This window comes from Lepidothrix coronata, unplaced genomic scaffold (genome assembly GCF_001604755.1).
Source record: "Lepidothrix coronata isolate B3197 unplaced genomic scaffold, Lepidothrix_coronata-1.0 Scaffold285, whole genome shotgun sequence".
NCBI lineage: Eukaryota > Metazoa > Chordata > Aves > Passeriformes > Pipridae > Lepidothrix > Lepidothrix coronata.
In genome coordinates, this window is record NW_016690465.1 from 249,535 (window position 1) to 274,414 (window position 24,880).

The following is a 24,880-nucleotide window of genomic DNA, read 5'->3' on the forward strand; positions in this document are numbered from 1 at the left end:
TGGCACTCAGTGCTCTGGGCTGGGGGACAAGGTGGACATCGGGCACAGGGAGGATCTGTGACCTTGGAGGGCTTTTCCAACCTGGATGGTTCCATGATCTTGCTGATGCCTGGAGTTGCTGTGGGTGAGCCACTGAACACTCCTTACTTCCCTCTCCGTAACCCTGAGACACAGATGCTCCCAGAGCTGCTTGGAGCAGGTGTTGGAACATGTCTTTGGACAGGACTGCACAGGAACTGTAAGACATTTAGTTCCTCTCTGGTTTTTTTTTCCAGATTCCAGAGACTTATTAAAGGAATTTCCACAGCCTAAAAACTTGCTCAACAGTGTGATTGGCCGAGCCCTGGGCATTTCCCATGCAAGGGACAAGCTGGTCTACATCCACACTAATGGGCCAAGGAAAAAGGTAATCCCGTGGGGCTGGAGGTGTGAGGGACATGAGTGGGAAGGGAGCCAAAAACCTGTAATCCTGGGAGGAACTTTCCTGGAGAAAATCAGAGAAGTGTTTGGATTCCACGTAAAAGTCGCAGCGTAATCTTTTAAACAAGAAATACTCCCATTTCCTCCCGTTTCTCCTAATTTTCACGTGCTTTAACAGGTGTATAAATGCAGGTGCTGTCCCTCTTTCTGTGTGTGGAAGGATGGGTATTTTTCTTTCGGGTAACTTGCTGTATCTGGCTTTTCCCAGCAGAAAGACACGTACTCTGTGCTTAAATGTGCTCCAAGGTGCCCCACTACCTTAGAAAATGAAAATTTAAATGCTGTATTTTGGGCCTCAGTAGGCCTAGATTTGGTTGTAGATTCCAGTAGAACAAATGGCACAGCCTGAAATGTCCAACTGCAACCAGAAGAGAAGCATTTGTGTGCGAGGAGGGAGGTTTCTCATGGTACTTAAGGGCAAAACAAAATACAGACTTTTTTTTGTGAGGAATTCCAAGCAAACAGTTTTCCAGGTGGTTTGAGCTCTCCCTGGGCTGCGAGAGGCCCAGATTGCAGGACACACCTCCCGGGTGCTCCGTGGGCAGGGCTCTGCCTCCTGCTGTCACAGCACAGCTCATTCCAGGGCTGAGGGCCCTTTCCAGCTCAAGTTTAACTTTTCCAGGAAAAGACTCCGTTCTGATGGATTAACATTTTCCAATAACATTCTGTCTAAAGTTTCCCAGACAGTTTTTATTGCCACATCCTTTTTAAGCATCCCTGAATTTTAGGGATACATTAGTAATGGTTACTTCAGAGTTCTTCATGATTTGTGTTTGTTTTTCTTGCTTTTCCACTGCAGTTTCCTAACTTAAGTTTTGGAATACCACAGCCAGTGCCTAATCCTTCAACTTTGGAATACCACAGCCAGTGCCTCATAGTTTTAGTTTGTGTAATCAGTTCACATTCTAACTGGCACTTCAGTAGATTGATGTTGGGGATAACTTCAGATTAAAACAAAAAGCTAAACCAGGAGCTCATGGAGAAAATGAGGGTTGGATCACAAAAAAAACCCAAACCAACCCAACAAAAACCAACCCAGGAAGTGTGTAGGGCAAGGACAGGTGAGACAACCTGGAGAGCTCCTGGTTGGAAGTGACTCAGAGGTTTTTGTGAGCACGAGTGACTTGGCCTTCAGGAGACACCTTTTTTCCCTGCTTTTCCACGCAGAGCCCCGAGGCAAAATCCGTCGGAATTTCCTCCAGGGAGCTGAGGTTCCGCTGGCAGGTGGGCAGCCAGCCAGTGCAGGCTGCTGGAGAGGCAGGAGCCTTTGCTCCAGCCTTGGAGGTGGGGTTTTCCCAGCGGATCTAAATGCCACCTTTCATCTGTGCTGCAGAGGCAGGAGAGAATTCCCTAAGCATTTCCCTCCTGGAGCCTTCCAGCGTCTGCAGGGCTGGGAGCAGATGATTTGGAGCAATTTTTCGATGATGGCAGGGTTCAGCTTTCAGCATTCTTTGCCTCTGCAGGTTTTTAGCTCCCATTTAGAGGATGCTCCCGTCCAGGGGGAGTTTTGGGGGGACTGTGGTTCTCCCAGTGCTTGTGTTGGGCTGGAGGTGGATCCTCCTGTGCCCGAAGGAGCTGTCTGGGGAGCTGAGGCAACCTGCTGCTGGTTGCATTGCAATAAGGAAGCAGTTATGGAGATTTCCTTGCTGGAATCCTGTTGGAGAAGGCATGTTGCTCTGGGGCACGGTCTGGTGTGCTGCAGTGAGCAGGGAATGGTCCCTGAAATGGAATTGCTCCTGGAATGAGCTCCTGGCATTTATTCCTTGGAGCTGACACACTGTGACACTGCAGCCTGGCTGGACTCAGCCTGGCTCAGCCCTGCACTCCTGTGGGACTGTGGCACCTCTGCCCTGCTCAGGCTTTTCCTTCAGTGCTCCTGGAATGGCACTTCCCACGAAGGCACCAGGCAGGCGCTTTGTCCGCAGTTTTCTTTGCCTGGAGTTGGGAGGTGGCTGGAGTGGGTGTGCTCCTGGGGCAGGGGAGAGCTCAGGCTGTGCTGGCTCACTTTGCTGGCTGTCTCTGCTTTTCAGAAAGTCACTCTGCACATCAAGTGGCCCAAGAACGTGGAGGTGGAGGGCTATGGGACCAAGAAGATCGACGCGGAGCGGCAGGCGGCCGCCGCGGCCTGTCAGCTCTTCAAGGTGAGCTGGGGGCACGATCCCTGGGGGGTGCAGGCCTGGCCTTTGGGGATGGGAATCTTTTTCTCTCTCTTTGCCTGTTCACTCTCTCAGTTGTCCTGTTAGTCAGGGGTGGAGAGTGAAGTGTTGAGTCTGAATCCATTTGAGCTTAAAATGCCACTTGCATCAGCCAGGCATGAACTCACTAAGCCCTTGGAGTCCCACTCCTTGTTCCTTGTGTCCTGGACCTCAGTCAGCTCCTTAGTGTCAGCACTACAGCGAGTAGAGCTTCCCTCAGGTGTGTTTGCTGGTGCTGTTCACTAGGGCTCATCTCTGCCAGCCTGCCTGGGTGTGTCTGCAGTCGTAGGAGCTTCAGATCCTCCAATTCCCTCTTCATCAAAGCCACAGTGTGGCAATTACATGTTCTGATTTACTGTTACTTTTAAGTTACTCTGGCAGTGGTTTCAAAACTTGAGGATGCTCAATAGAGCTGAGTTTGTAAAATCCCAGTAAATCCTGGCCCACCCTAAGGAGCTGTGTGGGGCTCAGAGCCATGCCTTGGGAAGGGAGGGCAGGGACCAGGTTCCCTTTGGTAATAAATAGTGGCAGGGGGAAGTTTAAAGTCCCCGAACATCCCTTCTCTTCCTCTGTTTGGCGGTGGGGAATGCAGGAATCACTCTGTGTGTCTCTCCCACAGGGCTGGGGGTTGCTGGGCCCCCGGAACGAGCTCTTTGACGCTGCCAAGTACCGGCTCCTGGCGGACCAGCTGGGCTGTCCCGACGAGCGCTGGTGCTCCGAGGGCAAGTGGCGCTCCAAGTCCGGGCCCTCCCTCGCAGACCTGTCCACCTGCTGGCGGCGGATGGAGCCCGACGACTCCATCCAGCCCATGGAGCAGGGCAGGGTGCCTAAAGCCATGAGGAGGGAAGAGCTGGAGGAGGGGGAGCTGGAGGAAGGGGAGCTGGAGGAGGGGGAGCTGGAGGAGGAAGCGATCGATGTCTCGGATTACCTGCCCATGGCACACCAGGACGCCCGGACCCCAGGCAGGGATGCCAGGTGGGTCTGTCCCGGGAGCTGCTCATCCAGGGCACAGGGAGAGAGGGTTTTCCCTGTGCCTGATCCACCCCTGCAGTTCCTCACAGCTGAGCTGCAGCTGGTGGGGCCTGTAGATGGGCCAGAGCAATATGGGGCAGCCTGGTCTTGTAGCTGGCTGCCATCCAGGGAATGCACAGGCTTCTTCCCTGGAGCTGTCCCTTTGGAGAGGCTGCCAGGCTTGTTACCTGCCTTACTCTTCTATGCCTAAAGAGATTTCCATTCCCAGAAATGATCTATGTGGACTTAGACCTGGTTTTGATCACCCCGAGGGCAACATTAAATCTGCTGCTTTTCATCACCATAGTTGCTTGTTTGGCTTCATATTTTATGAGCACAAATCTTGGGTTTTTAATAGGCAACCAGGAGCAAGATGTGTAAGGCCACAGTGGTGGTGGTTATTTCTAGGGATGCTCTTTGGATTGGGACTTATTTATTTGTGAAGTCTGTTACAATCTGTCGATGCTGCCTGGTTTGCAGGCTCAGTGTGAAGGTTTGGAGTGGGTGGCTTTGCTGGGCTGGGTGGTTGTTCTACGACTGACAGATTTGAACAGCAAGGGACAGCTTGACTCTGCCACGACCAGAGTTATCTGTGCTTTACCCACCTGTTTGAGAGCTCAGCAGCCGCTGGAGTGAGGTGGGTGTGAGCACACATTTGTACATCACCTGTTCTCATCTCCCCTGCAGCCGAGGAGGGAGCTCCATTGAGATGACCGACGACAACACTGCCATCCGTGCCCTGACGCAGTTCCCACTGCCCAAAAACCTCCTGGCCCAAGTGATTCAGATTGCAACCTCTTCCTCCACAGTCAAGGTAAACTGCTGTCTGACCCCTGCCAGGGACGAAGCTCAGAGCCTCCCTCTGGAATCACTGGATGCTTTGTTTGGGCAGCAGAACTGGGGAGGGGAAGCAAGTTAGAACTAGGCCTAGAAAAATCAGTCTGAAGAGCAAGGAAAAGACTTTGTGTGAGAATTGAGAGAATGTCTTAATAGAACCATGCAGAATGTTGTTCCTTGAGACCAGGGCAGTGGAGGAGCTGCTGTCTGAATGAAGGTCATTTCCTAAGGTTTCATTTCCCCCTGTGTCTCCAACAAGCACAAGTTTGTGTTACTGGGAGCGATGTGTAATTTCTGTGCTGATGGAATCTTTCCAGTATTCAGGGATCCTCCTCCTCAGTGTCACCCACCTCCTGCCCAGAGCTTGTGTGTTTAGCAAACAGGAGCTGTGATCCACCCCAGAGGCTCTTGGGGACATTCCCCACACATCAGGGATGTTCCCCACACATCAGGGATGTCCCCCACACAACTGCCTGCTCTCACTCCTGCTTAGCCAGTGCCTTGGGAGCTGAGGGGGAATTCAGGGCAGTAAACTTCTAGTGCTCTGTTAAATCTAACAAAAACCCAAACAAACCCCACCAGAAATTCCCTGTGGTGAAGGGTCTAGAGGGGCCATACGAGAAGTGGCTGAGGGCACTTGGCTCCTTCAGCTGGAGCAGAGGAGACTGAGAGGAGACTCCTCAGGGTCTGCAGCTTCTCCCGAAGGGCAGCTCCAATCTCTGCTGTCTGACCAGGGACAGCACCCAGGGAACGGCTGTAGCTGTGTCAGGGCAGGGTCAGGTTGGATCTCAGGGAAAGGTTCTTCCCCCAGAGGGTGGTTGGCACTGCCCAGGCTCCCCAGGGCAGTGGGCACGGCCCCAAGGCTGCCAGAGCTCCAGGAGGGTTTGGACAACACTCTCAGGCACATGGTGGGATTGTTGGGGTGTCTGTGCAGGGCCAGGGGTGGGACTGGGTGATCCCTGGGGTCCCTCCCGGCCGAGGGTGCCCCATGGGTGGTGTCTGTGTCTCCAGGAGTACATGCAGTTCCGCACGGTGGGCACCAAGACCAAGATCTGCAAGCTGACCCTGCGCTGGCCCTGCCCCATGACCTTCGCTGCCAAGGGCCGGCGCAAGGTGGAGGCAGAAAACAAAGCAGCAGCTCTGGCCTGTCAGAAGCTGAAGGTGAGTGAGTGCCCCTGGCTCCTGCATCCCTGGAGGTGTCTGTGGGTACAGGCTCCTTCCACCTCACTCGCTGTATTTGAGCCTGATGGGGGGATGCCTGTAACTTTCTGACCTTTGACCTAATGCTTAATGAACTAATTCCTAATAAACATGTATTTCCAAACCTTGGGATTCACAACATTCCAGAACCATAGCAAGGGAATTATCAAGAGGGTTTTGTCAGGTACAGTCGTGGCTGCTGTTCCTCCAAAGGGTCTCTTTGAGACCTTCTTGAGTGTTGTGTTGGGAGCACATGGTTGGCTCTGGTGTGTCTTTTTCTCCAGAGCTGAGGTGGGATCATGTCTTGTTTCTTGCTCTGGCAAGAAAACCAGGAAGTGATGGATTTGGGATGGCAGGGAGTTGGCCTGTCCCCATGCAAGGGATCCATGTGCTCTGTGTCCCAGCACTTGGTGTGAGCAGTCTCGTGGCTGACAGTGTTGTTTGCCTGTTCCTTGCAGAGCCTTGGCTTGGTGGACAAGAACAACAACCCCCTGAGCCATGCCATGTACAACATGACTTCCCTGCGGGAGCTGGGGGAGAACCAGAGGAAGCCCTGCCACATCAAAGTCCCCGAGGCCACCCTGCGCAAGATCGAGAACTACCTGAACCACGTGAGCGCCTTTGCCTGGTCCCATCTGCCCACAGGAACTGTGTGTCTTTGAAAGCTTCATGGCAAAACATTGAGGGAATTCATGGCTTGATTGTTGCCACGAAACCTGACCAGTCTCTTGCTGCCCCTTTGGAGAAGGGAGACCCTTTTTGGGCAGTGGGTCTTCCCTTTGTGCCTCCAAGGCTGAATCCGAAAGTTCTGATTGATTAAAAGTTCGGCAGCTTTTAATCTGTGAACATCTGGGCCAATGCCTTGATTTGTGTTCTAGACAATTCCTGACCTGTTGTTGCTCCTTTTAGTTCGTCCTGTGGGATGTGGGACTTCCGTTTTTTCTTTTGCCAAGACAGAATATTTCTGGCTCAGGCAAAAACACTTGTGTTTTGATGTGAGTTATGTGTCTGGGCTTCCCGAGGGAGAGAAGGGTGGTGGTGTAACGTGATAGTTTCCAAAAGTTGTCTTGGAGGAGCTGTTGCATTGGAGAGCTTAAGTAACTGGTTTGTGCCTGTCAGTTCAGGCATCAGCACTAATACCTCCTAAAATAGGGAGCACAGCAAGGAAAGCACAGGGAGCTGCCCACGTTAATTCTCACCTTAAATATCCTCAGTTCAGAACAGAAGTGACTGAGTTAGCAAAAATCTGAGGAGACCTTGGCAGAGCCTCGTGGTCATGGCAGAGCCTCGTGGTCATGGCAGAGCCTCGTGGTCATGGCAGAGCCTCGTGGTCATGGCAGAGCCTTGTGGTCATGGCAGAGCTTTGTGGTCATGGCAGAGCTTTGCGGTCGTGGCAAAGCTTCACAGTCATGGTAGAGCTTCACAGTCATGGCAAAGCTAGGCTGGCTGAGCCTGTTCCAGACACTTGTTTCATTCTGTCTGTCCCAGGACCGGTACTAACCTTTCTGTCCTTGCCAACTTCCTCCATCTCCCCAGTATCCCGTGGACATCAGGGAGTCCCGGCCCCGGATTGCCGATGACATGATGAACCTGACCAAGGAATCTGGTGCGATAAGCGACGCCATCACGGGGAAGACCTACATCCCCATGCTGGAGGCAGAGGAAGTGCGCCTTAGCCAGAACCTCCTGGCCCTCTGGAAAAGGAGAGGAGCCTCCTGGCAGGAGAGCCACCCTCTGCCAGTAGACCCCCACAAGGACACCATCCTGTCAGCCATCGAGCAGAACCCCGTGGTGGTAATAGCGGGAGACACGGGCTGCGGGAAGACCACGCGGATCCCGCAGCTGCTGCTGGAACACTACATCCTGGAGGGCCGCGGCGCCCGCTGCAACGTGGTGATCACCCAGCCCCGCAGGATCAGCGCCATCTCCGTGGCCCAGCGCGTGGCACAGGAGCTGGGGCCCAACATGAGGAAGAACGTGGGCTACCAGGTGCGGCTGGAGAGCAAGCCCCCCGCCCGGGGAGGGGCCCTGCTCTTCTGCACCGTGGGCATCCTGCTCAGGAAGCTGCAGGGCAACCCCAGCCTGGAGGGCGTCAGCCACGTCGTGGTGGACGAGGTGCACGAGCGAGACGTCAACACCGACTTCCTGCTCATCCTGCTCAAAGGCATCCAGAAGCTGAACCCCGACCTGCGCCTGGTCCTCATGAGCGCCACGGGGGACAACCAGCGCTTCTCCCACTACTTTGGGGACTGCCCTGTGGTCAAGGTGCCGGGCTTCATGTACCCGGTGAAGGAATACTACCTGGAGGAGATCCTGGCCAAGCTGGGCCGGCACCGACACCGGCACTACGAGATCAAGGTGGGTGTGCAGGTGTTGCCCTGGGGTGGGGCACTGACTTTGGTGTGTTGTCACAGGAGAGTTTGGGCCTGGAACTGGTCCCACTTCCCTCTGCTTCCTGGACACTGCTTAGCTTTAATTCCACACCAGCCCTCGTGAGGTGAAGTCAGCTTAGTGGAATCACAGAGTACTTTGATTAAATAATGAGTAAAGATGACTGCAGTTTGGGGTCAAGTTACTTTGGCCCCCCTTAAGGGGAAAGTCGACGTTTGAGTAGGCTGAGAGCTCGTTGTTGTGTGTGTATAGACACTGACACACTGGAAGGTTTGCACACTCTCTGCAAGCCTGTCCAAGGCTGGCATGGTTGTGCCTTCCAGCACCGTTACCTCAGTGCTCGTGTCCTGCATGACTGAATTCCCAGGTTGCTGCTTTTTGCAACTAGTCCAACTGTTCCCTTGGAAAATGCCCTCCAGACGTGCACTCTGTGCCGTGGGTAATCTTACACCAGCGGTGGGTCACGGAGTCACCGAGCTTGGCCGGGATCTCCAGACAGTTTCTGGTCCAACCTGCTGGTCTGGAAGCTGTCAGCCCGTTTCTCCAGCCTGGAGAGATCCCTCCCTGTGGCTGAACAACTGTCTGGAGTATGAGCCACTTGTCCCAGTCCTGGATCATCAGCAAACCAGCTTGGGGTATCCCATTGCCTTCAGGGCATTCTTCCTGATTCTGATGTATTCTGGGGTTGTAGCTGAATTTTAACAGCTTCTCTGATAGCCTGTCCCAAATCACCAGGAGATAAAAAAGCTGCTGCTCAGTGTCTGGTGGCTTTGCAGTCCCAGGTGCACGTGGCACAGTTTTGTCCCCAGAAATCTCATGTGAATTTTGTTACTTGTGAGGTGCTGTTCAGCAGAGATGCACAAATCTCAGCTTCCAAATCTGGAGATTGGGCAGGGACTGTGTATTCTCACTGCACAGCAGAGGGAACTGGCAGCAGTTGTGACCAGAGCAGGTTCCAGATGGAGCCAAAACCAGGCTCCCGAGGTTCCTGGCTCCAAGTCCTGGGCAGGCTGTCCAAGTCCAGGCATTTGCAGACTCCAGGAGATGCTCTGGAGGCTGTGCCTGTGTGCTCAGTGCTGGCCTTACCTCACTCACCCACGTGTCCTGTCCCATCCAGCAATCCGACGATGAGTGTGTGCTGGATCTTGACCTGATCACCGACCTCGTGCTCCAGATCGATGCCCACGGAGAGCCAGGTGGGTTCTGCCTTTCCCATGGCTCTTTTCTCCTGCTGGGGGAGATAAAAGTGAACCCTACAGAGCCCAGACGATGCTGAGCCTCTTGTGCAAGGCCTCCTTGAATTCCTGTTGGCCCAAGTGTCCTCGAGCAGTGTGGCACGAGGGAATTCCAAGTCTTTGGCTAAGAACATCTGAGCCTCAGTGTCCTGGGCAGCTGTTCTGGGGATGAAGAGTAGGACTTGTCTGTGCTCCAGCATTTGCAGCCTTGAGCTGCACAATTATCCTTGTATATTGGAGCCCCATCCCTGTTACATATTTTTGCCTGGAAGGTGATGTTTTGGGAAGAAGGCAGGACTCTCAGATGACTTGTAAGAGCTTTAAGTGTTTCAAAGCTCACAGGTATCCAGTCTGAAACTACAGGCAGCCTGGTTGCTTTCTGCCTTGAAAGCCTGTATCTCCAGCTGGGGAAAAGTGCTTGGATTTCGAGGCTGCGTGTTCCTGACTGTTGGTGTGTTCCAGGTGGGATCCTCTGCTTCCTCCCTGGCTGGCAGGAGATCAAAGGGGTGCAGCAGCGGCTGCTGGAGATGCTGGGCTCGCAGAACAGCCGCTACCTCGTCCTGCCAGGTGAGAGGGCAGGGCCAGCCCCTTCTTCCCAGGATTCAGGAGAATCTGGGACAGTTGACTCGCTGAGCCCCTTCAGCTTTGCTCTCTGGTGCAGAGCTGGTGTGCTTTGATGTACCTGTGGTGTAAGAGTGTGTGGTGAGCGTGAGTAACTCCTCCTTTGTGATCAAAGCCAGTGGCTTCCCGTTTGCCTCCAGCAATTGGGAATTAGGCCAGGGGGAAACAGCTCAGTTCTGCATTGCTGTAGCTGCCTGCTGAGCCTGCACAGAAAAGATCCTCAGGACCTGTTCTGTTGGATGCAAAAGGACTGTGGAGCTCAACTTTGATCGGTGAATTTAACATTGCTTATCCCAGGAGGAAGTTTATAACAAAAGGCAGTTTTGCTGTGCAAGGCTGTGAAGGGTTTTGGCACTTCTCTGTTTGTTTTTTAGCAGCCCTCCCTGTTCGGTGTGGAACAAGGCCGGGCAGGGGCAGAGCTTTGAGCAGCTCCGCTGTTCATGAACACAGGTGTTCTTCCGTGGGAACCGCCTGTTCTCCTGCTCACCCTCCCACTGCCGGCGGTGCCTCTGCATCACCCAGCTCTGACAGGCCACTCTGTGCCACAGCACAGCCACAGGCCCTGACCAAGAGGGCCCAAATGGGAGGGAGGACACCCCGTTCTCCTGCCCTGGGGGACTTGAGGGGAGGGGAAGCTGCAGAACTGGACTGTGGGAGAGAGTGGGATTTGAGGGATATTCCGGAGGTGCCGCCAGGCTCTGGGACAGGAGGTGAGCAGAGCTCCTGCTGCTGAACCAGAGGCTGAAGCAGCTGAAGTGAGGCCTTCCCAAATGATGTGTGGAAGATCTTCCCTGGGGTCTGGCTGGCAGGAAGCTGCTGACAGTGAACATCAGTGATGCCCCCGTTTCTGTCCCACGTTTCTGGAAGCGGGAGGGGATGGTACAAGAGGAATCTCTGCCCACCAGCTCAGCCGGGTGGGACTGACTCTGTTTTGATTTCCCAGTGCACTCCAACATCCCCATGATGGACCAGCAGAACATCTTCCAGAGGCCTCCTCCTGGCGTCAGGAAGATTGTCCTGGCCACCAACATCGCGGAGACCTCCATCACCATCAACGACATCGTGCACGTGGTGGACAGTGGCACGCACAAGGAGGAGCGCTACGACCTCAAGACCAAGGTACTGCTGCTTTCTTGCCCCTGAGGGCATTGGGGACACCCTGAACCTCAGGGATGTTTTCAGAGGAGCACTTGAGGTGTCATTAACGGGATGATGGAGCTGCTTCCCGTTTGGCCCTTGGGGCATGGGTGCTGTGTCCCTGTTTGGGGACAGCGTTTGACTCATCACCAGTGTTTGCCTTGTCCAAGCTCTGTGCCAGGCTCCTCACAGCCAAAATTCTGGTGTCTTCAAAGAAGTTCAAGACAAATCCTACTCCCTTCCCAAGTCTGTGATACCATGGAATGTCTGTAGCTTTTCTGTTTGCTTTTTGCCTTTTTCCATGATGTCATCAAAAACCTCTTGCTGATCCACGCAGGGCAGCCCTGACCTGTTGATCCTGCTCAAGTTTGCAGCTCTCCTGACCCCAATCCCTTGGTTTGTTCCTGGACTTCCAGAGGGGCTTCACTGCCCTCAGGCCCCGTGTCTGGCAGTGCTGAACCCTGTGAGGGCTCTTGTCTATCCACCTTCCTAACGAGGTGAAGACAACTGTGCTGCTGTTGCCCTCGGGAGAAGGAATTCTGGCTACATCCCCCTGCCCCTGTTCTAGAGCATCATCTCCCAGGGCCAGGTGGCCGTTCACATCTTGGACAAGTCCTGGTTTAAATCCATCCCTTTGATATTTGCCCAGTGTTATCCCAGTTCAGAATGCAGAGCCAGAGGCAGGGCTGGCACTGGAGATCCCAGGGAGTCCTGGGATGAGGACCTGGGATAGGTGTCCAGCAGGTGGCATCTGAGTCCCATCCATGCCCTGATAGAGACCAGCACTGCAGGAGGCAGGAGAGTGGGAAAGGCTTCCCTGGCCCTTTGGGATCGTTGGTCAGTCTGGAGTCTGTGTGTGGATGGAAAAATGCAAAGAGAGGGACTTTGGACAGGGAGTGACAGAACAAGGGGAGTCGCTTCATGCTGGCAGAGGGCAGGGTTAGGTGGGATATTGGGAAGAAGTTGTTCCCTGTGAGGGTGGTAAGGCCCTAGCACAGATTGCCCAGAGAAGCTGTGGCTGCCCCATCCCTGGATGTGTCCAAGGTTGGATGTGTCTTGGGATACCTGGGCTAGTGGGAGGTGTCCCTGCCCATGGCAGGGGTGGGATTGGATGGATGGGATTGGATGGGCTGTAAGGTCCCTTCCAACCCAAAGCAGTGTGGGTTCTGTGATCTGAGCAGCCCTGGGAGCACTCACGCCTGCTCCTCTCCCCAGGTGTCCTGCCTGGAGACGGTGTGGGTGTCCAAGTCGAACGTGGTGCAGCGGCGGGGCCGCGCCGGCCGCTGCCAGTCGGGCTTTGCCTACCACCTCTTCCCTCGCAGCCGCCTGGACAAGATGCCAACTTACCAGGTGCCAGAGATCCTGCGCACCCCCCTGGAGAACCTGGTGGTGCAGGCCAAGATCCACATGCCGGAGAAAACGGTGAGCACAGCGCCGGCTGCGGGACTGCGCCGGCTGCGGGACTGCCCCGGCTGCGGGACTGCGCCGGCGGGAGCCTGGAGCCAGCTCCAGGGACAGGAGTGGGGAACAGCCAGCGGGCTGATGACTTGGGATCTTGCCTTCCTAAACACGGGGCTGTCTGGGGATGTTAACACCAGGAAATGTGAAGAACCCTTCGATTACAGAGTGTGTCTAGAAGACTGAAGGAATGGAGAGGGCTGAGCTCATATCCCTGGAGGCAAAGAAAGAGGGAACGGTGTTGCAGTCTGGGGCCCTGGGGCAGGACAGAGGGCTCTCCCACATGCCTGCATGGGAAACTTGCCCACTTTTTCCCTTTTCCCTCCCCCCTGCTGTGTTGCAGGCAGTTGAGTTTCTCTCCAAGGCTCTGGACAGCCCTGACATCAAAGCTGTGGATGAAGCCGTGATCTTGCTGCAGGAGATCGGTGAGATAATGCTGTGTCCTGGAAACGTGTTTGCTGTCTAAACACGGGAAGTGGGAGCTGGCACAGGATCCTGTGGGACAGACTGCAGGATTATCCCTGGAGGGGGATGGCAGTTAATAGGGACTTCTCAAACCACACGCCTAGTGCTGTTTTATTTCCCACACCACTCTGCTCAAAGAGTGGGGAGAACTTTCCAAGGTTTAAAAACAAAAGGGAAGGGGGTGACAGGGAAAGAAGGGGAGCGGTGATCTGGAATTCAGAGCTGGGCCTTGTTGAGTGTCATGTGCCTGTGACAGCCATTTCTTCAGCCTCAGCTCAGTTAGACCCGGGGGGTTCTGGGTGCTGATTGCAGGCCCCTGTCCCTGTGCCTCTTCTGGAGGTCCCCCAGATCTCCCAAGCGCTGTGGGTGGGTTCTCCTGGCAGCTCCCAGAGCCCCCGGGAGCTGATGTCTGTTCCCACACCGGGGGCTCTGTTGCAGGAGTGCTGGACCAGCGGGAGGCCCTCACCACCCTGGGCAAGCGGCTGGCCCAGATCTCCACAGACCCTCGGCTGGCCAAGGCCATCGTCCTGGCCTCCATCTACCGCTGCCTGCACCCCCTGCTCGTCATCGTGTCCTGCCTCACGCGGGACCCCTTCAGCAGCAGCCTGCAGAACCGCGCCGAGGTGGACAAGGTGAGGGGCCCTCCGGGGCAGGGGAGCAGGGGCAGGGGCTGCCGTGTCCCACATGTGTCCCACGTGTGTCCCACGTGTGTCCCTGTCCCAGGCCAAGGCCGTGCTGAGCCGGGAGAGCGGCAGTGACCACCTGGCCTTCGTGCGGGCTGTGGCGGGCTGGGAGGAGGTGCTGAGGCGCAGGGACAGCCGTGCCAGGGACAACTACCTGCAGGACTACTACCTGTACGGGCCCAGCCTGCGCTTCATCAACGGTGAGTCTGGGGCCTGCTGCTCCCTGCCCCCAGAAAGGCACCGTGAGGGGTGGGGGGCAGGAACGGGCTGGACTGGGCAGGGCCTGGCTTTGGCACAGGATGGAGCTCCTGTCTGTCCTGCTGAGGTAATCACTCCGAGGGATGAAGGGAGAGGATGAATCTCATCCCTGGGGCTGTCTAATCCCCTCCAGGCCTTGTCAAGCAGTTCTCTGAGAACCTCTACGAAGCCTTCCTGGTGTCATCCCCATCTGACTGTACCATGCCATCATCTGTGTGTAACCAGTACAGTGAAGAGGAGGAACTGGTCAAGGGAGTCCTCATGGCTGGGCTCTACCCCAACCTCATCCAGGTACTGGCTCTGCCATCACCCTCCTGGGCTTGCTGGTCACAGTGGGTGGCATCGGGAAGCGCTGAGGTGCCAGAAATGCCTGTGCTCTCTTGGAAGCATCCCCCCAAGCCAGGCTTCCTGCTCTGTGCTCCTGCCTGTGCTCCTGCCAGCCTCTCCAGGGCTATCCCTGGACCCCCGCTCATGAGGAGTGGCCACCCTGGCCTGCACAGATCCACGCCTGGGTTCTTGTTACTTGGTCTGGGAGTTGTTGAGGTGGCTCCTCCTCCTGCCTGCTGCCCAAGGTGGCATCTTTCTCCTCCCGTTTGCTGCCCCTGCACAGGGTTGGGTGACTGCCCAGTCTGGTCACCCCATGAGTGTGCTCTGCTAACCCAGCAGAGCTTCTGGGAGTAGAGGAACATCCTCACGCCTCCCCCACACGTAGGAGAGCTGGTTGTGGGTGGGCAGGGCCTGCTGGTTGTGCAGGCCTTTGAGATTCTCCCATTCCAGGTGAGACAAGGCAAAGTGACCCGCCAGGGGAAGTTCAAACCCAACAGCTACGCGTACCGGACAAAGGCCGGCACCGTCCTGCTGCACAAGTCAACCATCAACAGGTGGGTGCCAGACCCCACAGCACACATACCACAGCCCAGTGGGCTGTGCTGAGCACCCCTGTGGCTGTGCCAGGGCCAGAGCCCAGCGGGCTGTGCTGAGCCATCCCCGTGGCTGTGCCAGCCCCAGAGCCCAGCCTGGCTGTGCTGAGCACCCCTGTGGCTGTGCCAGCCCCAGAGCCCAGCCTGGCTGTGCTGAGCCATCCCCGTGGCTGTGCCAGCCCCAGAGCCCAGCCTGGCTGTGCTGAGCCATCCCCGTGGCTGTGCCAGGGCCAGAGCCCAGCCTGGCTGTGCTGAGCACCCCTGTGGCTGTGCCAGGGCCAGAGCCCAGCCTGGCTGTGCTGAGCCATCCCCATGGCTGTGCCAGGGCCAGAGCCCAGCCTGGCTGTGCTGAGCACCCCCATGGCAGTGCCAGCAGGTGGGGCTGACAGGGCTGTCCATGCAGGGAGGCCTCCAAGCTGTACAGCCGCTGGCTCACCTATTTCATGGCTGTCAAGTCCAACGGGGGCGTGTTCGTGCGGGACTCGTCCCAGGTGCACCCGCTGGCCGTGCTGCTCATGACCGACACCGACATCCACGTCCGAGGTGAGTGCTGCCGGGGGCACCGAGTGCTGCCGGGGGCACCGAGCTCTGCCGGGCCCTGGGCCTGCCCTGCTCTCCGAGCTCGCGCTTTGGGACGGGTGTTGCTGTGGTGGGGCCTGTGTGGCGGTCTGTGAGCTGTCCCCGGCTGTAGCTCTGCAGGGAGACAAGGAAGGCAACCCCAGCAGGCTGAGCCTGTAGGCCTGTGTGCCTGGATCATCCTGGGGGAAGGAGAGGCTGAGCTGGCCTGATCCCGCCTGTCCCTGGGGATGTGTCCCTTCAGCCCCTGGGGGTCTGGCAGTGCTGCAGTCGGTCTCCAGCCCTCAAGCTCAGACGGGCTTGCCGTCAGTCACCTCCTGCGGGAAACTGGGAGGATCCCAGTGTGTGCTCAGAGTGCTGCCTGGCTTTTGTGGGAGCTGTTGGCCCGGCTGAGTCCCTGTTGGTCTAAACTGGGAAGGAGCTGTGTAGCAGCAGTGGAGAGGCTGGAGCAGCCAGCACAGGTGAGCCCCGTGCCCACCCTCCCCTCCGCTCTCTCCCAAGATGACGGCTGGAGAGCCACCGTGTCCCTGACGGACAGCGACCTCCTGGTGCTGGAGGGGGACTCCTACACCATCCGCCTGCTGCGCGACTTCCGCGTGTCCCTGTCCAAGATGGTGGAGACGTGCCTGTGCTACGAGATGGCCGCGATCCCCGGGGACCTGCACCACCAGCACAGCCAACTGCTCGACATCCTGGTGGATCTGCTCAAGGGCCCTCCCGGCAGCTTTGGCTCGTAGGCGGAGCTGGAGGCTCCTGTGGGGACTTGTAATTTGTATAAAGATGTTCACAAATGTTTATTTAAATAAAGTTCTATTTATCCCTTGTGAAGTCATCTCTCTCCATCCTAGAAGATTAATGTTGTCTGAATCTCCTGCTGTCGGCTCCGTGCATGGTCACCGCGTGGGAAGAGCAGCGGGAATGGACTGGGAGTGCCGATGGACCCGAGCTGCGTGGACACCCACCCGCCTCCTCCGTGCCCAGCGCCGTCCCTGACGGGAAGCGAGGACGTGGCCGCCGGGGCCGTCCCGTGCCCCCTCCCCACGGGGCCGGGCTGGAGCCGCTCCGCCGCCAGAGCCCCTCCGGGCTCACCACGAGGACGGACCTCGGCCGTGCCAGGCCGAGCCTGGATCCGGCAGCTCCGGCGCAGGGATCGCCGTCTCTCCACTCTCCACGTGCCCCGAGGGGAGGAAGCCCCGAAGGCGCCGGATGGAGGTGACATTCCATGGGGATCTCCGAGCCTGCCAGCGGGGCCCTGCCAGCCCTCAGTCGTGGCGTCCTGAGTGTGAGATGTGGCTCGTCCTTCCCAACCCGCCTGTACTTTTCGTCCTCTTGCGTTGTTACTATGATTTTTTTTTAAATCTCCCGTTCTCCCTTTGGCGAGGAGGCCGATCCCTGTCCCCTGTGCACACAGGAGTGATTGTAGCTGCCGGGCCGCCCGCGGGCACCGCTCCCGCGGGACGCCGGGAGCGCAGGCACAGACCTTTGTTTTCTACGAACAGGGACCATATTTCCGTGGAAGGAGGATTGCGACAGGCACAGCACTCAACGAGGAACCTGGAGTTTAATCCCAGCTTTGCCTTGGACTCTCTGTCCGTAAGACAGTGACCTACCTCACAGGGCTGTTGTGAGGCTTCGCTGGCGTTTGTACCAGGAGGGACTCGGGGCGCGAGGGCTGTGCCCCCGGCGCTGGAGGGGCCCGCAGGGCCTGGGGTCATTCCTTTTTATTCCCATTTCTTATGCTCTTTGTATCTGCAGCAGAGGTGGTGGGCTCTGAGGGCCCCAGCCGGGCACTGCTCCGGGCAGTGGGAGCGAGGCCGTTCCTGCCCCTGGAACAACGGCAGAGCAGCCCCGGGGCCCCCCTTTGGTTCTCCCAGTTCTCTGATTTAATTTACTGCTCATGGGCTTTAAGGCACTGTGCCCTGTGCCAGCACAAGGGGCCCTCGGAGTCCTGCAGCCTGGGGTCACTCAAAACTTCTCATCTTCATTTCACTTGCTTGAGGTTGTCACTATTATTTGACCAGTGTTTGTTTCTTTTGGCCTGTATAATGGGCAGTATGGTTTTCCCTTCCAGCAGGTTTAAAAAAAAGAAAAAAAGACAAAAAAAAAAAGACTAAGCTATTGTCTAAATGGTTCCGAACTAGTGTGATATTGGGATACTTCCGTGGCTGTTATGTGATACTGGATCTTTTTACAACATAGATTAAAGACAATAAAAAGGGATAGAGTAGGAACCGCCTCTGTCCTCTTCATTCTTTTTTGCTATTTATTTATTTACTGCACCATCTGGAATTTTGTGCCTTTTCTTTGGCCACTTCTCTGGTGGGAGAGGTGCAGAGCTGAGGGGGGAGGTGGGTGGGGAGGGCACAGGGGGCTAAAGGGACCTGGCACTGTGGGACCCCCTGTCAGTGACAGCCTGGGGGGCTGAGGGATCGCTGTGGGGTCAGCTGGCAGGACACAGTCACCCTGCAGTGCCAGAGCGTGCCCGGGGCTGGTGGTGCCCAGGGGAACCAGCCCAGTGTGTCCCAGGGCTCGGAACCGTCGGTGTCCAGAGCTGGGGGTTCGTTCCCAGGGCAGGGCTCGAGGAGGGGCAGAGGAGCTGCTGCTGCTCAGGGACCTGGACCTTGGGTCCAGATGCTGTGTGGGGTCCCAGGTTGTGTCTGTCCCGAGTGTGAGTCTGAGCCAGGGTGGAAAACCTTCCCTTCCTACGAGTGAGGGGGTGGTGGCCCCCGGGGGTTCCCCTTTGGTCACGTGTGTGTGCAGGGCCTGGCACGGGCCACTCCAAGAGAAGCCAGGTGGGATGGGCAGGAGGGGAAGGTGGGCTCCTGTGGCTCTGCCCCTGGCTGTGCCAGCTGTGACACTGCCACGGGCACCAAGGGCTCTCACTGGCCCCGGGGGCTGCCCACAGGACGCCTCTCCCGTCTGATCCCAGGCTTGAGGAGCAAAGCCATGGATGGGGATTTTCTGTGGCTGAAGGAATCGGATTCAACCGAATTCCTTCCCCCCCTTCCTTATGGCTTCCTGTGCCAGCGGCATCTCAGGTGCCCCTGACTGTGCCACCGCGCCCTGCCCGGCCTTCCCACCCCCACAGACTCAGGCCCAAGCTGAGGAGGAACATCTAGAAGCTTTATTTCAACCCTTTACAATAGTAAGAATCACAACATCAAGTCAGGAAATGTTGCTAAGGAGACGACGGTCTTACAGCCCCTCGGGGAGGGTGAGACACAAAGGCAGAACCAAACGGGTGGGTCCCCCCAGGCAGGGGGGCTCTGCCCCAGCCCACCCCCCGGAGCTGTGGTCTCACACCAAGCACTGACCTCCCCCTGCCCGGGGACAGCCCCGCAAACAACCCTATGACACAAACAACAGGAACACGTCACACTGAGAACACGTCACACGCTGCTCACGCCTCACGACAGCCCGGTGAGGTAAAGAGTGTCACCCCCGCGAGGGGGGAGCTGAGGCAGAGAGGTTTAGTGGCTTCCCGGGACCGAGGAGGGAGCCCGGAGCCGGGACCACCCTCCGGGCTGGGCTCTGCTCACCCCGTCCCGTGTCCGACCCCCCTCGGTCCCGGTCGGTGTTCCTACGGTGCGGGCAATGGAAGCTGCAGGTGATGCCGAAGGTGGGACGAGCACGCGATGGAGGCTCGTGTCTGATCCTGCCCCAGACACCGGCCGGCGGCCGCCGAGACTCGGGGGAGGGAGGGGGAAACGCTCACCCGGCCGGAGTTCAGTGGGGAGGAGGAAGGAGAGCCCGGGCATTCCCACTGCTGCCTCCCGGAGCCGTTTCCCGCCCCACCCGCAGGGTCCCGGGGCCGGGAGGGCTCGGGGGGGACATTCCTCCCAAGCCCGGAGGCCGCCGGGCCCCCCAGCTCCTGCCTTTGGACAGCCGGGAGCGGCTCCCGGGGCTCGGCCCTTCCCTCGGGGACGCCCCGTCCCCCCGAGGGTGTCACTGCCACCAAGCTCCAAGAAAACTAGAAATTCTGCCTAAACGACGCAAACGCGGGGGGGTCCCAGAGCCCCCCTCGCACCGACACTACGCGGGGACAACACCGGGGGTCAGCGTAGAAAACTACATTCAGTTTGCGGTCAGGACCCGACCCACGGGAGCCACGGCCCGGGGCAGCAGCGGAGCCGCCGCTCCCGTGGCCTCAAGCCCACAAACTTGTTACTTGAATGTACTTGTTTAACAGTATAAAAAGCCCGAAGTAACTGTATATGCCACTGATATGCAGGGAGACACCAGGCTCCGGAAAGGGGGGAGGCTCCTGCCTGGAGGGACCCCAGCTGGGATGGAGCTCCCACCCGGCCCTGCTCCCTCCCCATCCCTTCAGCAGCTCAGACACCTCCAAACCCTCATCCTGAGCTCTGGGAAGGGCTTTGCTGAGCCTCCAGCCCAGCCTGAGCCCAGCTCAGCTCAGCCACCCCTGCAAAGCCAGGACCCCCCAGCGCCAGCTCAGGACAGGAACGTGTACATTCAACTTGCATCTAATTCAGACCACAACTCCTATTTTTTCCCAAATTTGCTGCCTCCAGCCCTCGGTGGAGCTGCCGGCCCCCTCCCACCCGGCAGCGTCTCTGCAGGTCTCTGCACCACCCAGCTCATCCCACCTCTCCAGAAAGGAAAAGCCATTTCCAGCACACACGGCTCCTTCCCAGCAATATGTACAGCCGCTTCCTCAAGAGAAAATACAAAAAAAGAAATCCATATTAAAACTGAAGCTGTCCTAGAAACACCACAGCAAACTAATGTATCCGGATTTAGTTCGTCAGCTAAACACAGGCACAACAAGTGTTAGAGAAGTGGCACAGAAGCACAGGCCGGTGGGGGCAGCTGGGCCGGGGGCTGTGTCGGGCAGGGACAGGCCTGGGTGCCAAATCCTCATCCAGGGCTGCCCGGCAGTCGGGAAATGGGATAAAAGCAGTGCAGGGGAGAGGTGATGTCGCTGTCCCTTCGCAGGGGACGGGGGCTCGTTTGCTGTTTGTTTTTTGCAATCTCAGAAGATAAAGTGCAATGTTGCCACCTGCCTTCCTCCTGCAGCACCTGAACCACGGCCGGGACCCGGCTGCCTCCCTCCGCCCGGGAATCTCATCCCGGGGCACTCAGGGAACCTCCTCCCGGGGTGCCCCGGGCAGAGCAGCAAGAGGGACACGACATCTCAGCCTCCACCTCCTCTTTGGTTACCCACGAGCATCTCCGGCCGCTGCCCATCGGCACAAACCCTGCTGCCAGCTCGGTGAGCCTGGAGGGCGGCTCCAGCCCTTCCCAGCCCGTGTTGGTGGGTCACAAGCAGGGAAACCAGGCTCCAGGCAGGGAAGCCGGGATCCAGGCAGGGAAACCAGGCTCCAGGCTCACCGTGCAGGCCCAGGACCCTCACACCAGCCCCTGCCAGCCCCGGCCCGGAGCACACGGACGTTATTGCTTGGGAAACACACGGCCCCTGCCCCGTCCTGCCCAGGGGCTCGGCCTGCTCCTCTCCTCTCCTCAGTCCCTCTCCTCCAAACTTCCCCTGGATTCAAGTGTTGGAAAAAAAGAAACCAAACCAAAGCCAAGACTGACAAGCTGAAGCTGGTGTTTAGAATTTAGCAGTAAGAGAAAGAAGGAAGCGCCAGCGGGAGGGCAGTGATATATACCGGGGTGGGACACGGGGGACAGGCAGCACCGGCTCGGGGCCGGAGAAACGGGGTCCCGGCCCCAGCTCCAGCTTCTCCTTGCGGAGCCAGGGCTGGGATCAGTGCTGGGAACGCTGGGAGCACACACAGACAACAGGAGGGCAGGGAGCGATGGCACGTTCCCTGTTTGGGATCAAAGGGATTCGGCACAGAGGGAGCGGAGAGATGGGGAGGAGGGGGAGGAGGAGGAGGAGGAGGAGGAGGAGGAAGAGGAGAAGGAAGAGGAAGAAGTGGAGGAAGAGGAAGGGAAGGAAGCACTGGGAGGGCTCCAGGGTATATATAACCGCCCCTTTCAGGTGCAAATCTGCATTGTTTCAATTTGTATTCAGAGCAAAAAGCACTTATGAAACTACCAGACGACTTTGATGCAAACTAGTACATTTTAATGCCATTTTATTAGAAATCATGCAAACTTTAATATAAAAAATACAAGTGCAATAAGAATCTTTGTGTGTAAATACAGATTCCGGGTTATCGTGTCATTGTCGGCTTCCCAAAGAAATATTCCCACAAGCATGAGAAGCTGCAGGCTTCCCTCTGTCCCCTCCTGGAGCAGCCCCCCCTTAGCACAGCCTGGTTCAGTTCTCTTTGATCCCAGTGTTTTGCTATTCCGCTTTTCTTTGTTTTTTTTTTTTCTCTTTAAATTAGTTTGACCACCCAAGAACACTTTTTTTTTTCTTTCCTGTTTTAATTTATTTACATTTCATTTCTTTAGTGTCATTTGCAACACGAAACGAGGAGCTCCAAGAGTGGGAAAAATCTCCTTCCTAGTCAGAGCTGCAACTCCCTGGCACTAACCCTGCCCCGCTGCCCAGCCCAGGGCTCCCGGCTCGCTGCCCATCCCGGGACGGGCACTGCCCTTTCCTGCTCATCCCGACGGTCCCCATCCATCAGCCTCGCTAAAACCACACACACACCCACACACACACACATCCCTCACACCCCAGGACCTGCTTCAGCCTCGGACTCCCGGCCTGCCTCAACCAGCCACGGCAGCCTCCTGCCTCCCCGCAGCCCTCGGCCCTGGAAAACCGGGATGAATCCCAGGGCTCCGGCCGTGCCAGTGAATAAATAAACCACCTTTCCCTCGCTGACACGCAGGAGGCCCCGGGCACCCCCCGGGGGAGGGTCTATGAGCATCTCCTAGAGGTCAACACAGGCTCCACCTGAGCTCTCACAGCAAGTTCGCCTTTAACACATCCCTGTGCCTCTCGTTCCAGACATGGCTTAAATCCCATGAACTCGCTCCATCGGTTCGAAATATTGAAAGAAACCCCAAACAACAACAAGGAAGTTACAATGGCTGGATATGTCAGTAAGAAGCCAGCACGGCAGCAGCGGTTAATGTCCCTACTCTCCTACGGGGTGGGAAGGAAGGAAAGAGAAAAGGAAACTTAGCACGGGGCTCGTAGCACAATAAATCATCAACACGTCGTCACAAAGAATAAAAGGTTCAAGTCAACAGTTAAAACAGCCTAACGAGTGTGGAGGGTTTATATCAGCATCCAACTGAAGCGGTGAGGAGGGAAAGGGGGTAAAAAAAAGAGACAGAAAGAAAGATCACAGCTTATCCCTGTTAACTCTGGCCTGGCTTCAGCCCCCGGCACATCCCTACACTGGAACGGCCCTGGAGCCGCTCGACCCCGGCCCCGACGCGACACCACCGCTGGAGTGACCCCCCAAAGCCAACGGGACGGGGCACGGAGAGGGAGGGAAACCCCTTTCCAGCCACGGAGGGACCCCCGAGCCCGGGCAGGGCCGAGCCCCCGGGACGCCCCGGGGAGCAGGAGCGGCCCCGGCCCTGCGGAACGCTGTCCCTTCCCACCTAAAGCCAGAGGCCGGGTCAAGAGAGCCAAGCTGGGTCCTCGGGGCGGTGGAGCGGGGCCGGGGGGTCACAAGCCTTGCTGGGAGGGCGCGGCGGGGCCAGCCGGCCGTGGCAGCGGTGACGGGGAGGCGCCGGAGCCCAGGCTCTCGCTGGCAGAGGTGCTGCGCCGGGGGGAGGTGCTGCTGGAAAGGTTGGGGGGTTTGGAGACGACGATTTCAGCTCCGTGGTCTGTGCGAGCCTTGGCCTTCTCACGGAACGTCAGCTTGTGAGATTCAATCTGCAGCGACACAGGGGTGGGGGACACGGGGAGGGGGCGGGAGGGGCGGGAGGGAGAGGGGACGGGGAGGGGGGGATGGAAGACGATACCAGAATGTCATCATTAGATGCCTGGAAGATAAAAGGCAATTTTCTGAATTAAAAGAAAGGCAGGACAGCCCTACAGACGTCGCTACAAACGGGTGGGGGCTGCCGGGCTCCCCCCCTCTCCCCGGGGCGGCACAGGGGGGGCCCGCGGGCACTTACTTGTTTCTTGTATGTGAGTCTCGAAGCTCTGAGTGTCCCTTTGCTCAGCGGTGCCCAGGCCGGGGGGCACGGCCGGCCCGACCCCGTTCTCCCGCAGCGCGCTGCCCGCCGGGGCCGCCGGGGCCGGGACCGGGACAGGGACCGGGACAGGCACCGCACCCGGCACCGCACCCGGCACCGCGCCCGGCCCCGGCCCCGCTCCGCCCGCGGCCGCCGGCGGCTGCCCCGGCTCCGCACCGCCCTCGGCCTACAATGACAAACGGGGCACCCGTCAATGCGGCAGCGCTGCGGTGCGGGGGTGGGAGGGATGTCAGAGGTGCAGGGGGATGTGAGAGGTGCAGGGGTGTCAGAGGTGCAGGGCTGTGGGGTGCAGGGGTTGTAGGGGTGTCAGAGGTGTAGGGGTGTGAGAGGTGCAGGGATGTGGAGTGCAGGGGTTGTAGGGGTGTCAGAGGTGTAGGGGTGTCAGAGGTGCAGGGATGTGGAGTGCAGGGGTTGTAGGGCTGTCAGAGGTGCAGGGGGATGTAAGAGGTGTAGGGGTGTGAGAGGTGCAGGGGTGTCAGAGGTGCAGGGCTGTGGGGTGCAGGGGTTGTAGGGATGTCAGAGGTGCAGGGGGATGTGAGAGGTGCAGGGCTGTGAGAGGTGCAGGGGTTGTAGGGCTGTCAGAGGTGTAGGGGTGTGAGAGGTGCAGGGATGTGGAGTGCAGGGTTTGTAGGGCTGTCAGGTGCAGGAGCATGTGAGAGGTGTAGGGGTGTCAGAGGTGCAGAGGGATGTCAGAGGTGCAGGGCTGTGAGAGGTGCAGGGGTGTGTGGGGTGCAGGGGGATGTGAGAGGTGCAGGGGTTGTAGGAATGTGAGAGGTGCAGGGGGGTGTGAGAGGTGTAGGGATGTGAGAGGTGTAAGGATGTGAGAGGTGCAGGAGAATGTGAGAGGTGCAGGGGGGTGAGAGGTGCAGGGCTGCGAGAGCCTGGAGTGACAGGACACAGGGAATGGCTTCCCACTGCCAGAGGGCAGGGATAGATGGGATATTGGGAAGGAGTTCTTGGCTGTGAGGGTTGGGGAGGCCCTGGCACAGGTTGCTCAGAGAAGCTGTGGCTGGCCCTGGATCCCTGGAAGTGTCCAAGGCCAGGTTGGACGGGGCTTGGAGCAACCTGGGCTGGTGGAAGGTGTCGAGGTTGGAATGGGATGATCCTTAAGGTGCCCTCCAGCCCAAACCATTCTGGGACTGCACAATAACAGTCCCAGGGTCTCCCTGAACACAATTCCCAGCACCCCCTGGTCATGCTGTGCCGTGATGGGTCAGTGTCCCCTCCCCGAGCACAGACATCACATTCCTGCAGCCACACCTGGAACGTGCAGAGCCAAGGCTGGGGACAGTTTGTGTTCCCATGGGAGAAGGGAG

At 57.7% G+C, this 24,880-nt stretch overlaps 1 protein-coding gene and 1 long non-coding RNA gene across 5 annotated transcripts in view; one reads left to right on the top strand and one right to left on the bottom strand.

Annotated features, from left to right (window-relative positions):
• The window catches only part of DHX30 (DEAH-box helicase 30), a 31,572-nt gene extending 13,874 nt beyond the window's left edge, over positions 1-17,698 (top strand). For 3 of the 4 annotated variants that reach the window (XM_017836851.1, XM_017836853.1, XM_017836852.1), the window contains 18 exons: positions 276-406; positions 2,511-2,621; positions 3,295-3,650; positions 4,374-4,500; positions 5,535-5,684; positions 6,182-6,334; positions 7,260-8,081; positions 9,232-9,310; positions 9,812-9,916; positions 10,914-11,089; positions 12,323-12,529; positions 12,909-12,990; positions 13,469-13,662; positions 13,754-13,913; positions 14,105-14,262; positions 14,749-14,852; positions 15,295-15,434; positions 15,969-16,295. In XM_017836851.1, the coding sequence (XP_017692340.1) occupies positions 276-406; positions 2,511-2,621; positions 3,295-3,650; positions 4,374-4,500; positions 5,535-5,684; positions 6,182-6,334; positions 7,260-8,081; positions 9,232-9,310; positions 9,812-9,916; positions 10,914-11,089; positions 12,323-12,529; positions 12,909-12,990; positions 13,469-13,662; positions 13,754-13,913; positions 14,105-14,262; positions 14,749-14,852; positions 15,295-15,434; positions 15,969-16,204 (3,491 nt within the window). In that variant the 3' untranslated portion in view covers positions 16,205-16,295. Of the gene's footprint in view, positions 1-275; positions 407-2,510; positions 2,622-3,294; positions 3,651-4,373; positions 4,501-5,534; positions 5,685-6,181; positions 6,335-7,259; positions 8,082-9,231; positions 9,311-9,811; positions 9,917-10,913; positions 11,090-12,322; positions 12,530-12,908; positions 12,991-13,468; positions 13,663-13,753; positions 13,914-14,104; positions 14,263-14,748; positions 14,853-15,294; positions 15,435-15,968 lie in introns of all 4 variants that reach the window. The other variant, XM_017836850.1, reaches the window with a different exon arrangement.
• An 878-nt stretch (positions 17,699-18,576) lies between these two features.
• On the bottom strand, positions 18,577-23,600 carry LOC108508221. Its single transcript, XR_001878338.1, has 2 exons — positions 23,484-23,600; positions 18,577-23,238 (listed from the first exon to the last, which is right to left on the bottom strand). It is a non-coding gene; the product is annotated as an uncharacterized LOC108508221 (long non-coding RNA).
• Positions 23,601-24,880: the final 1,280 nt, after the last annotated feature.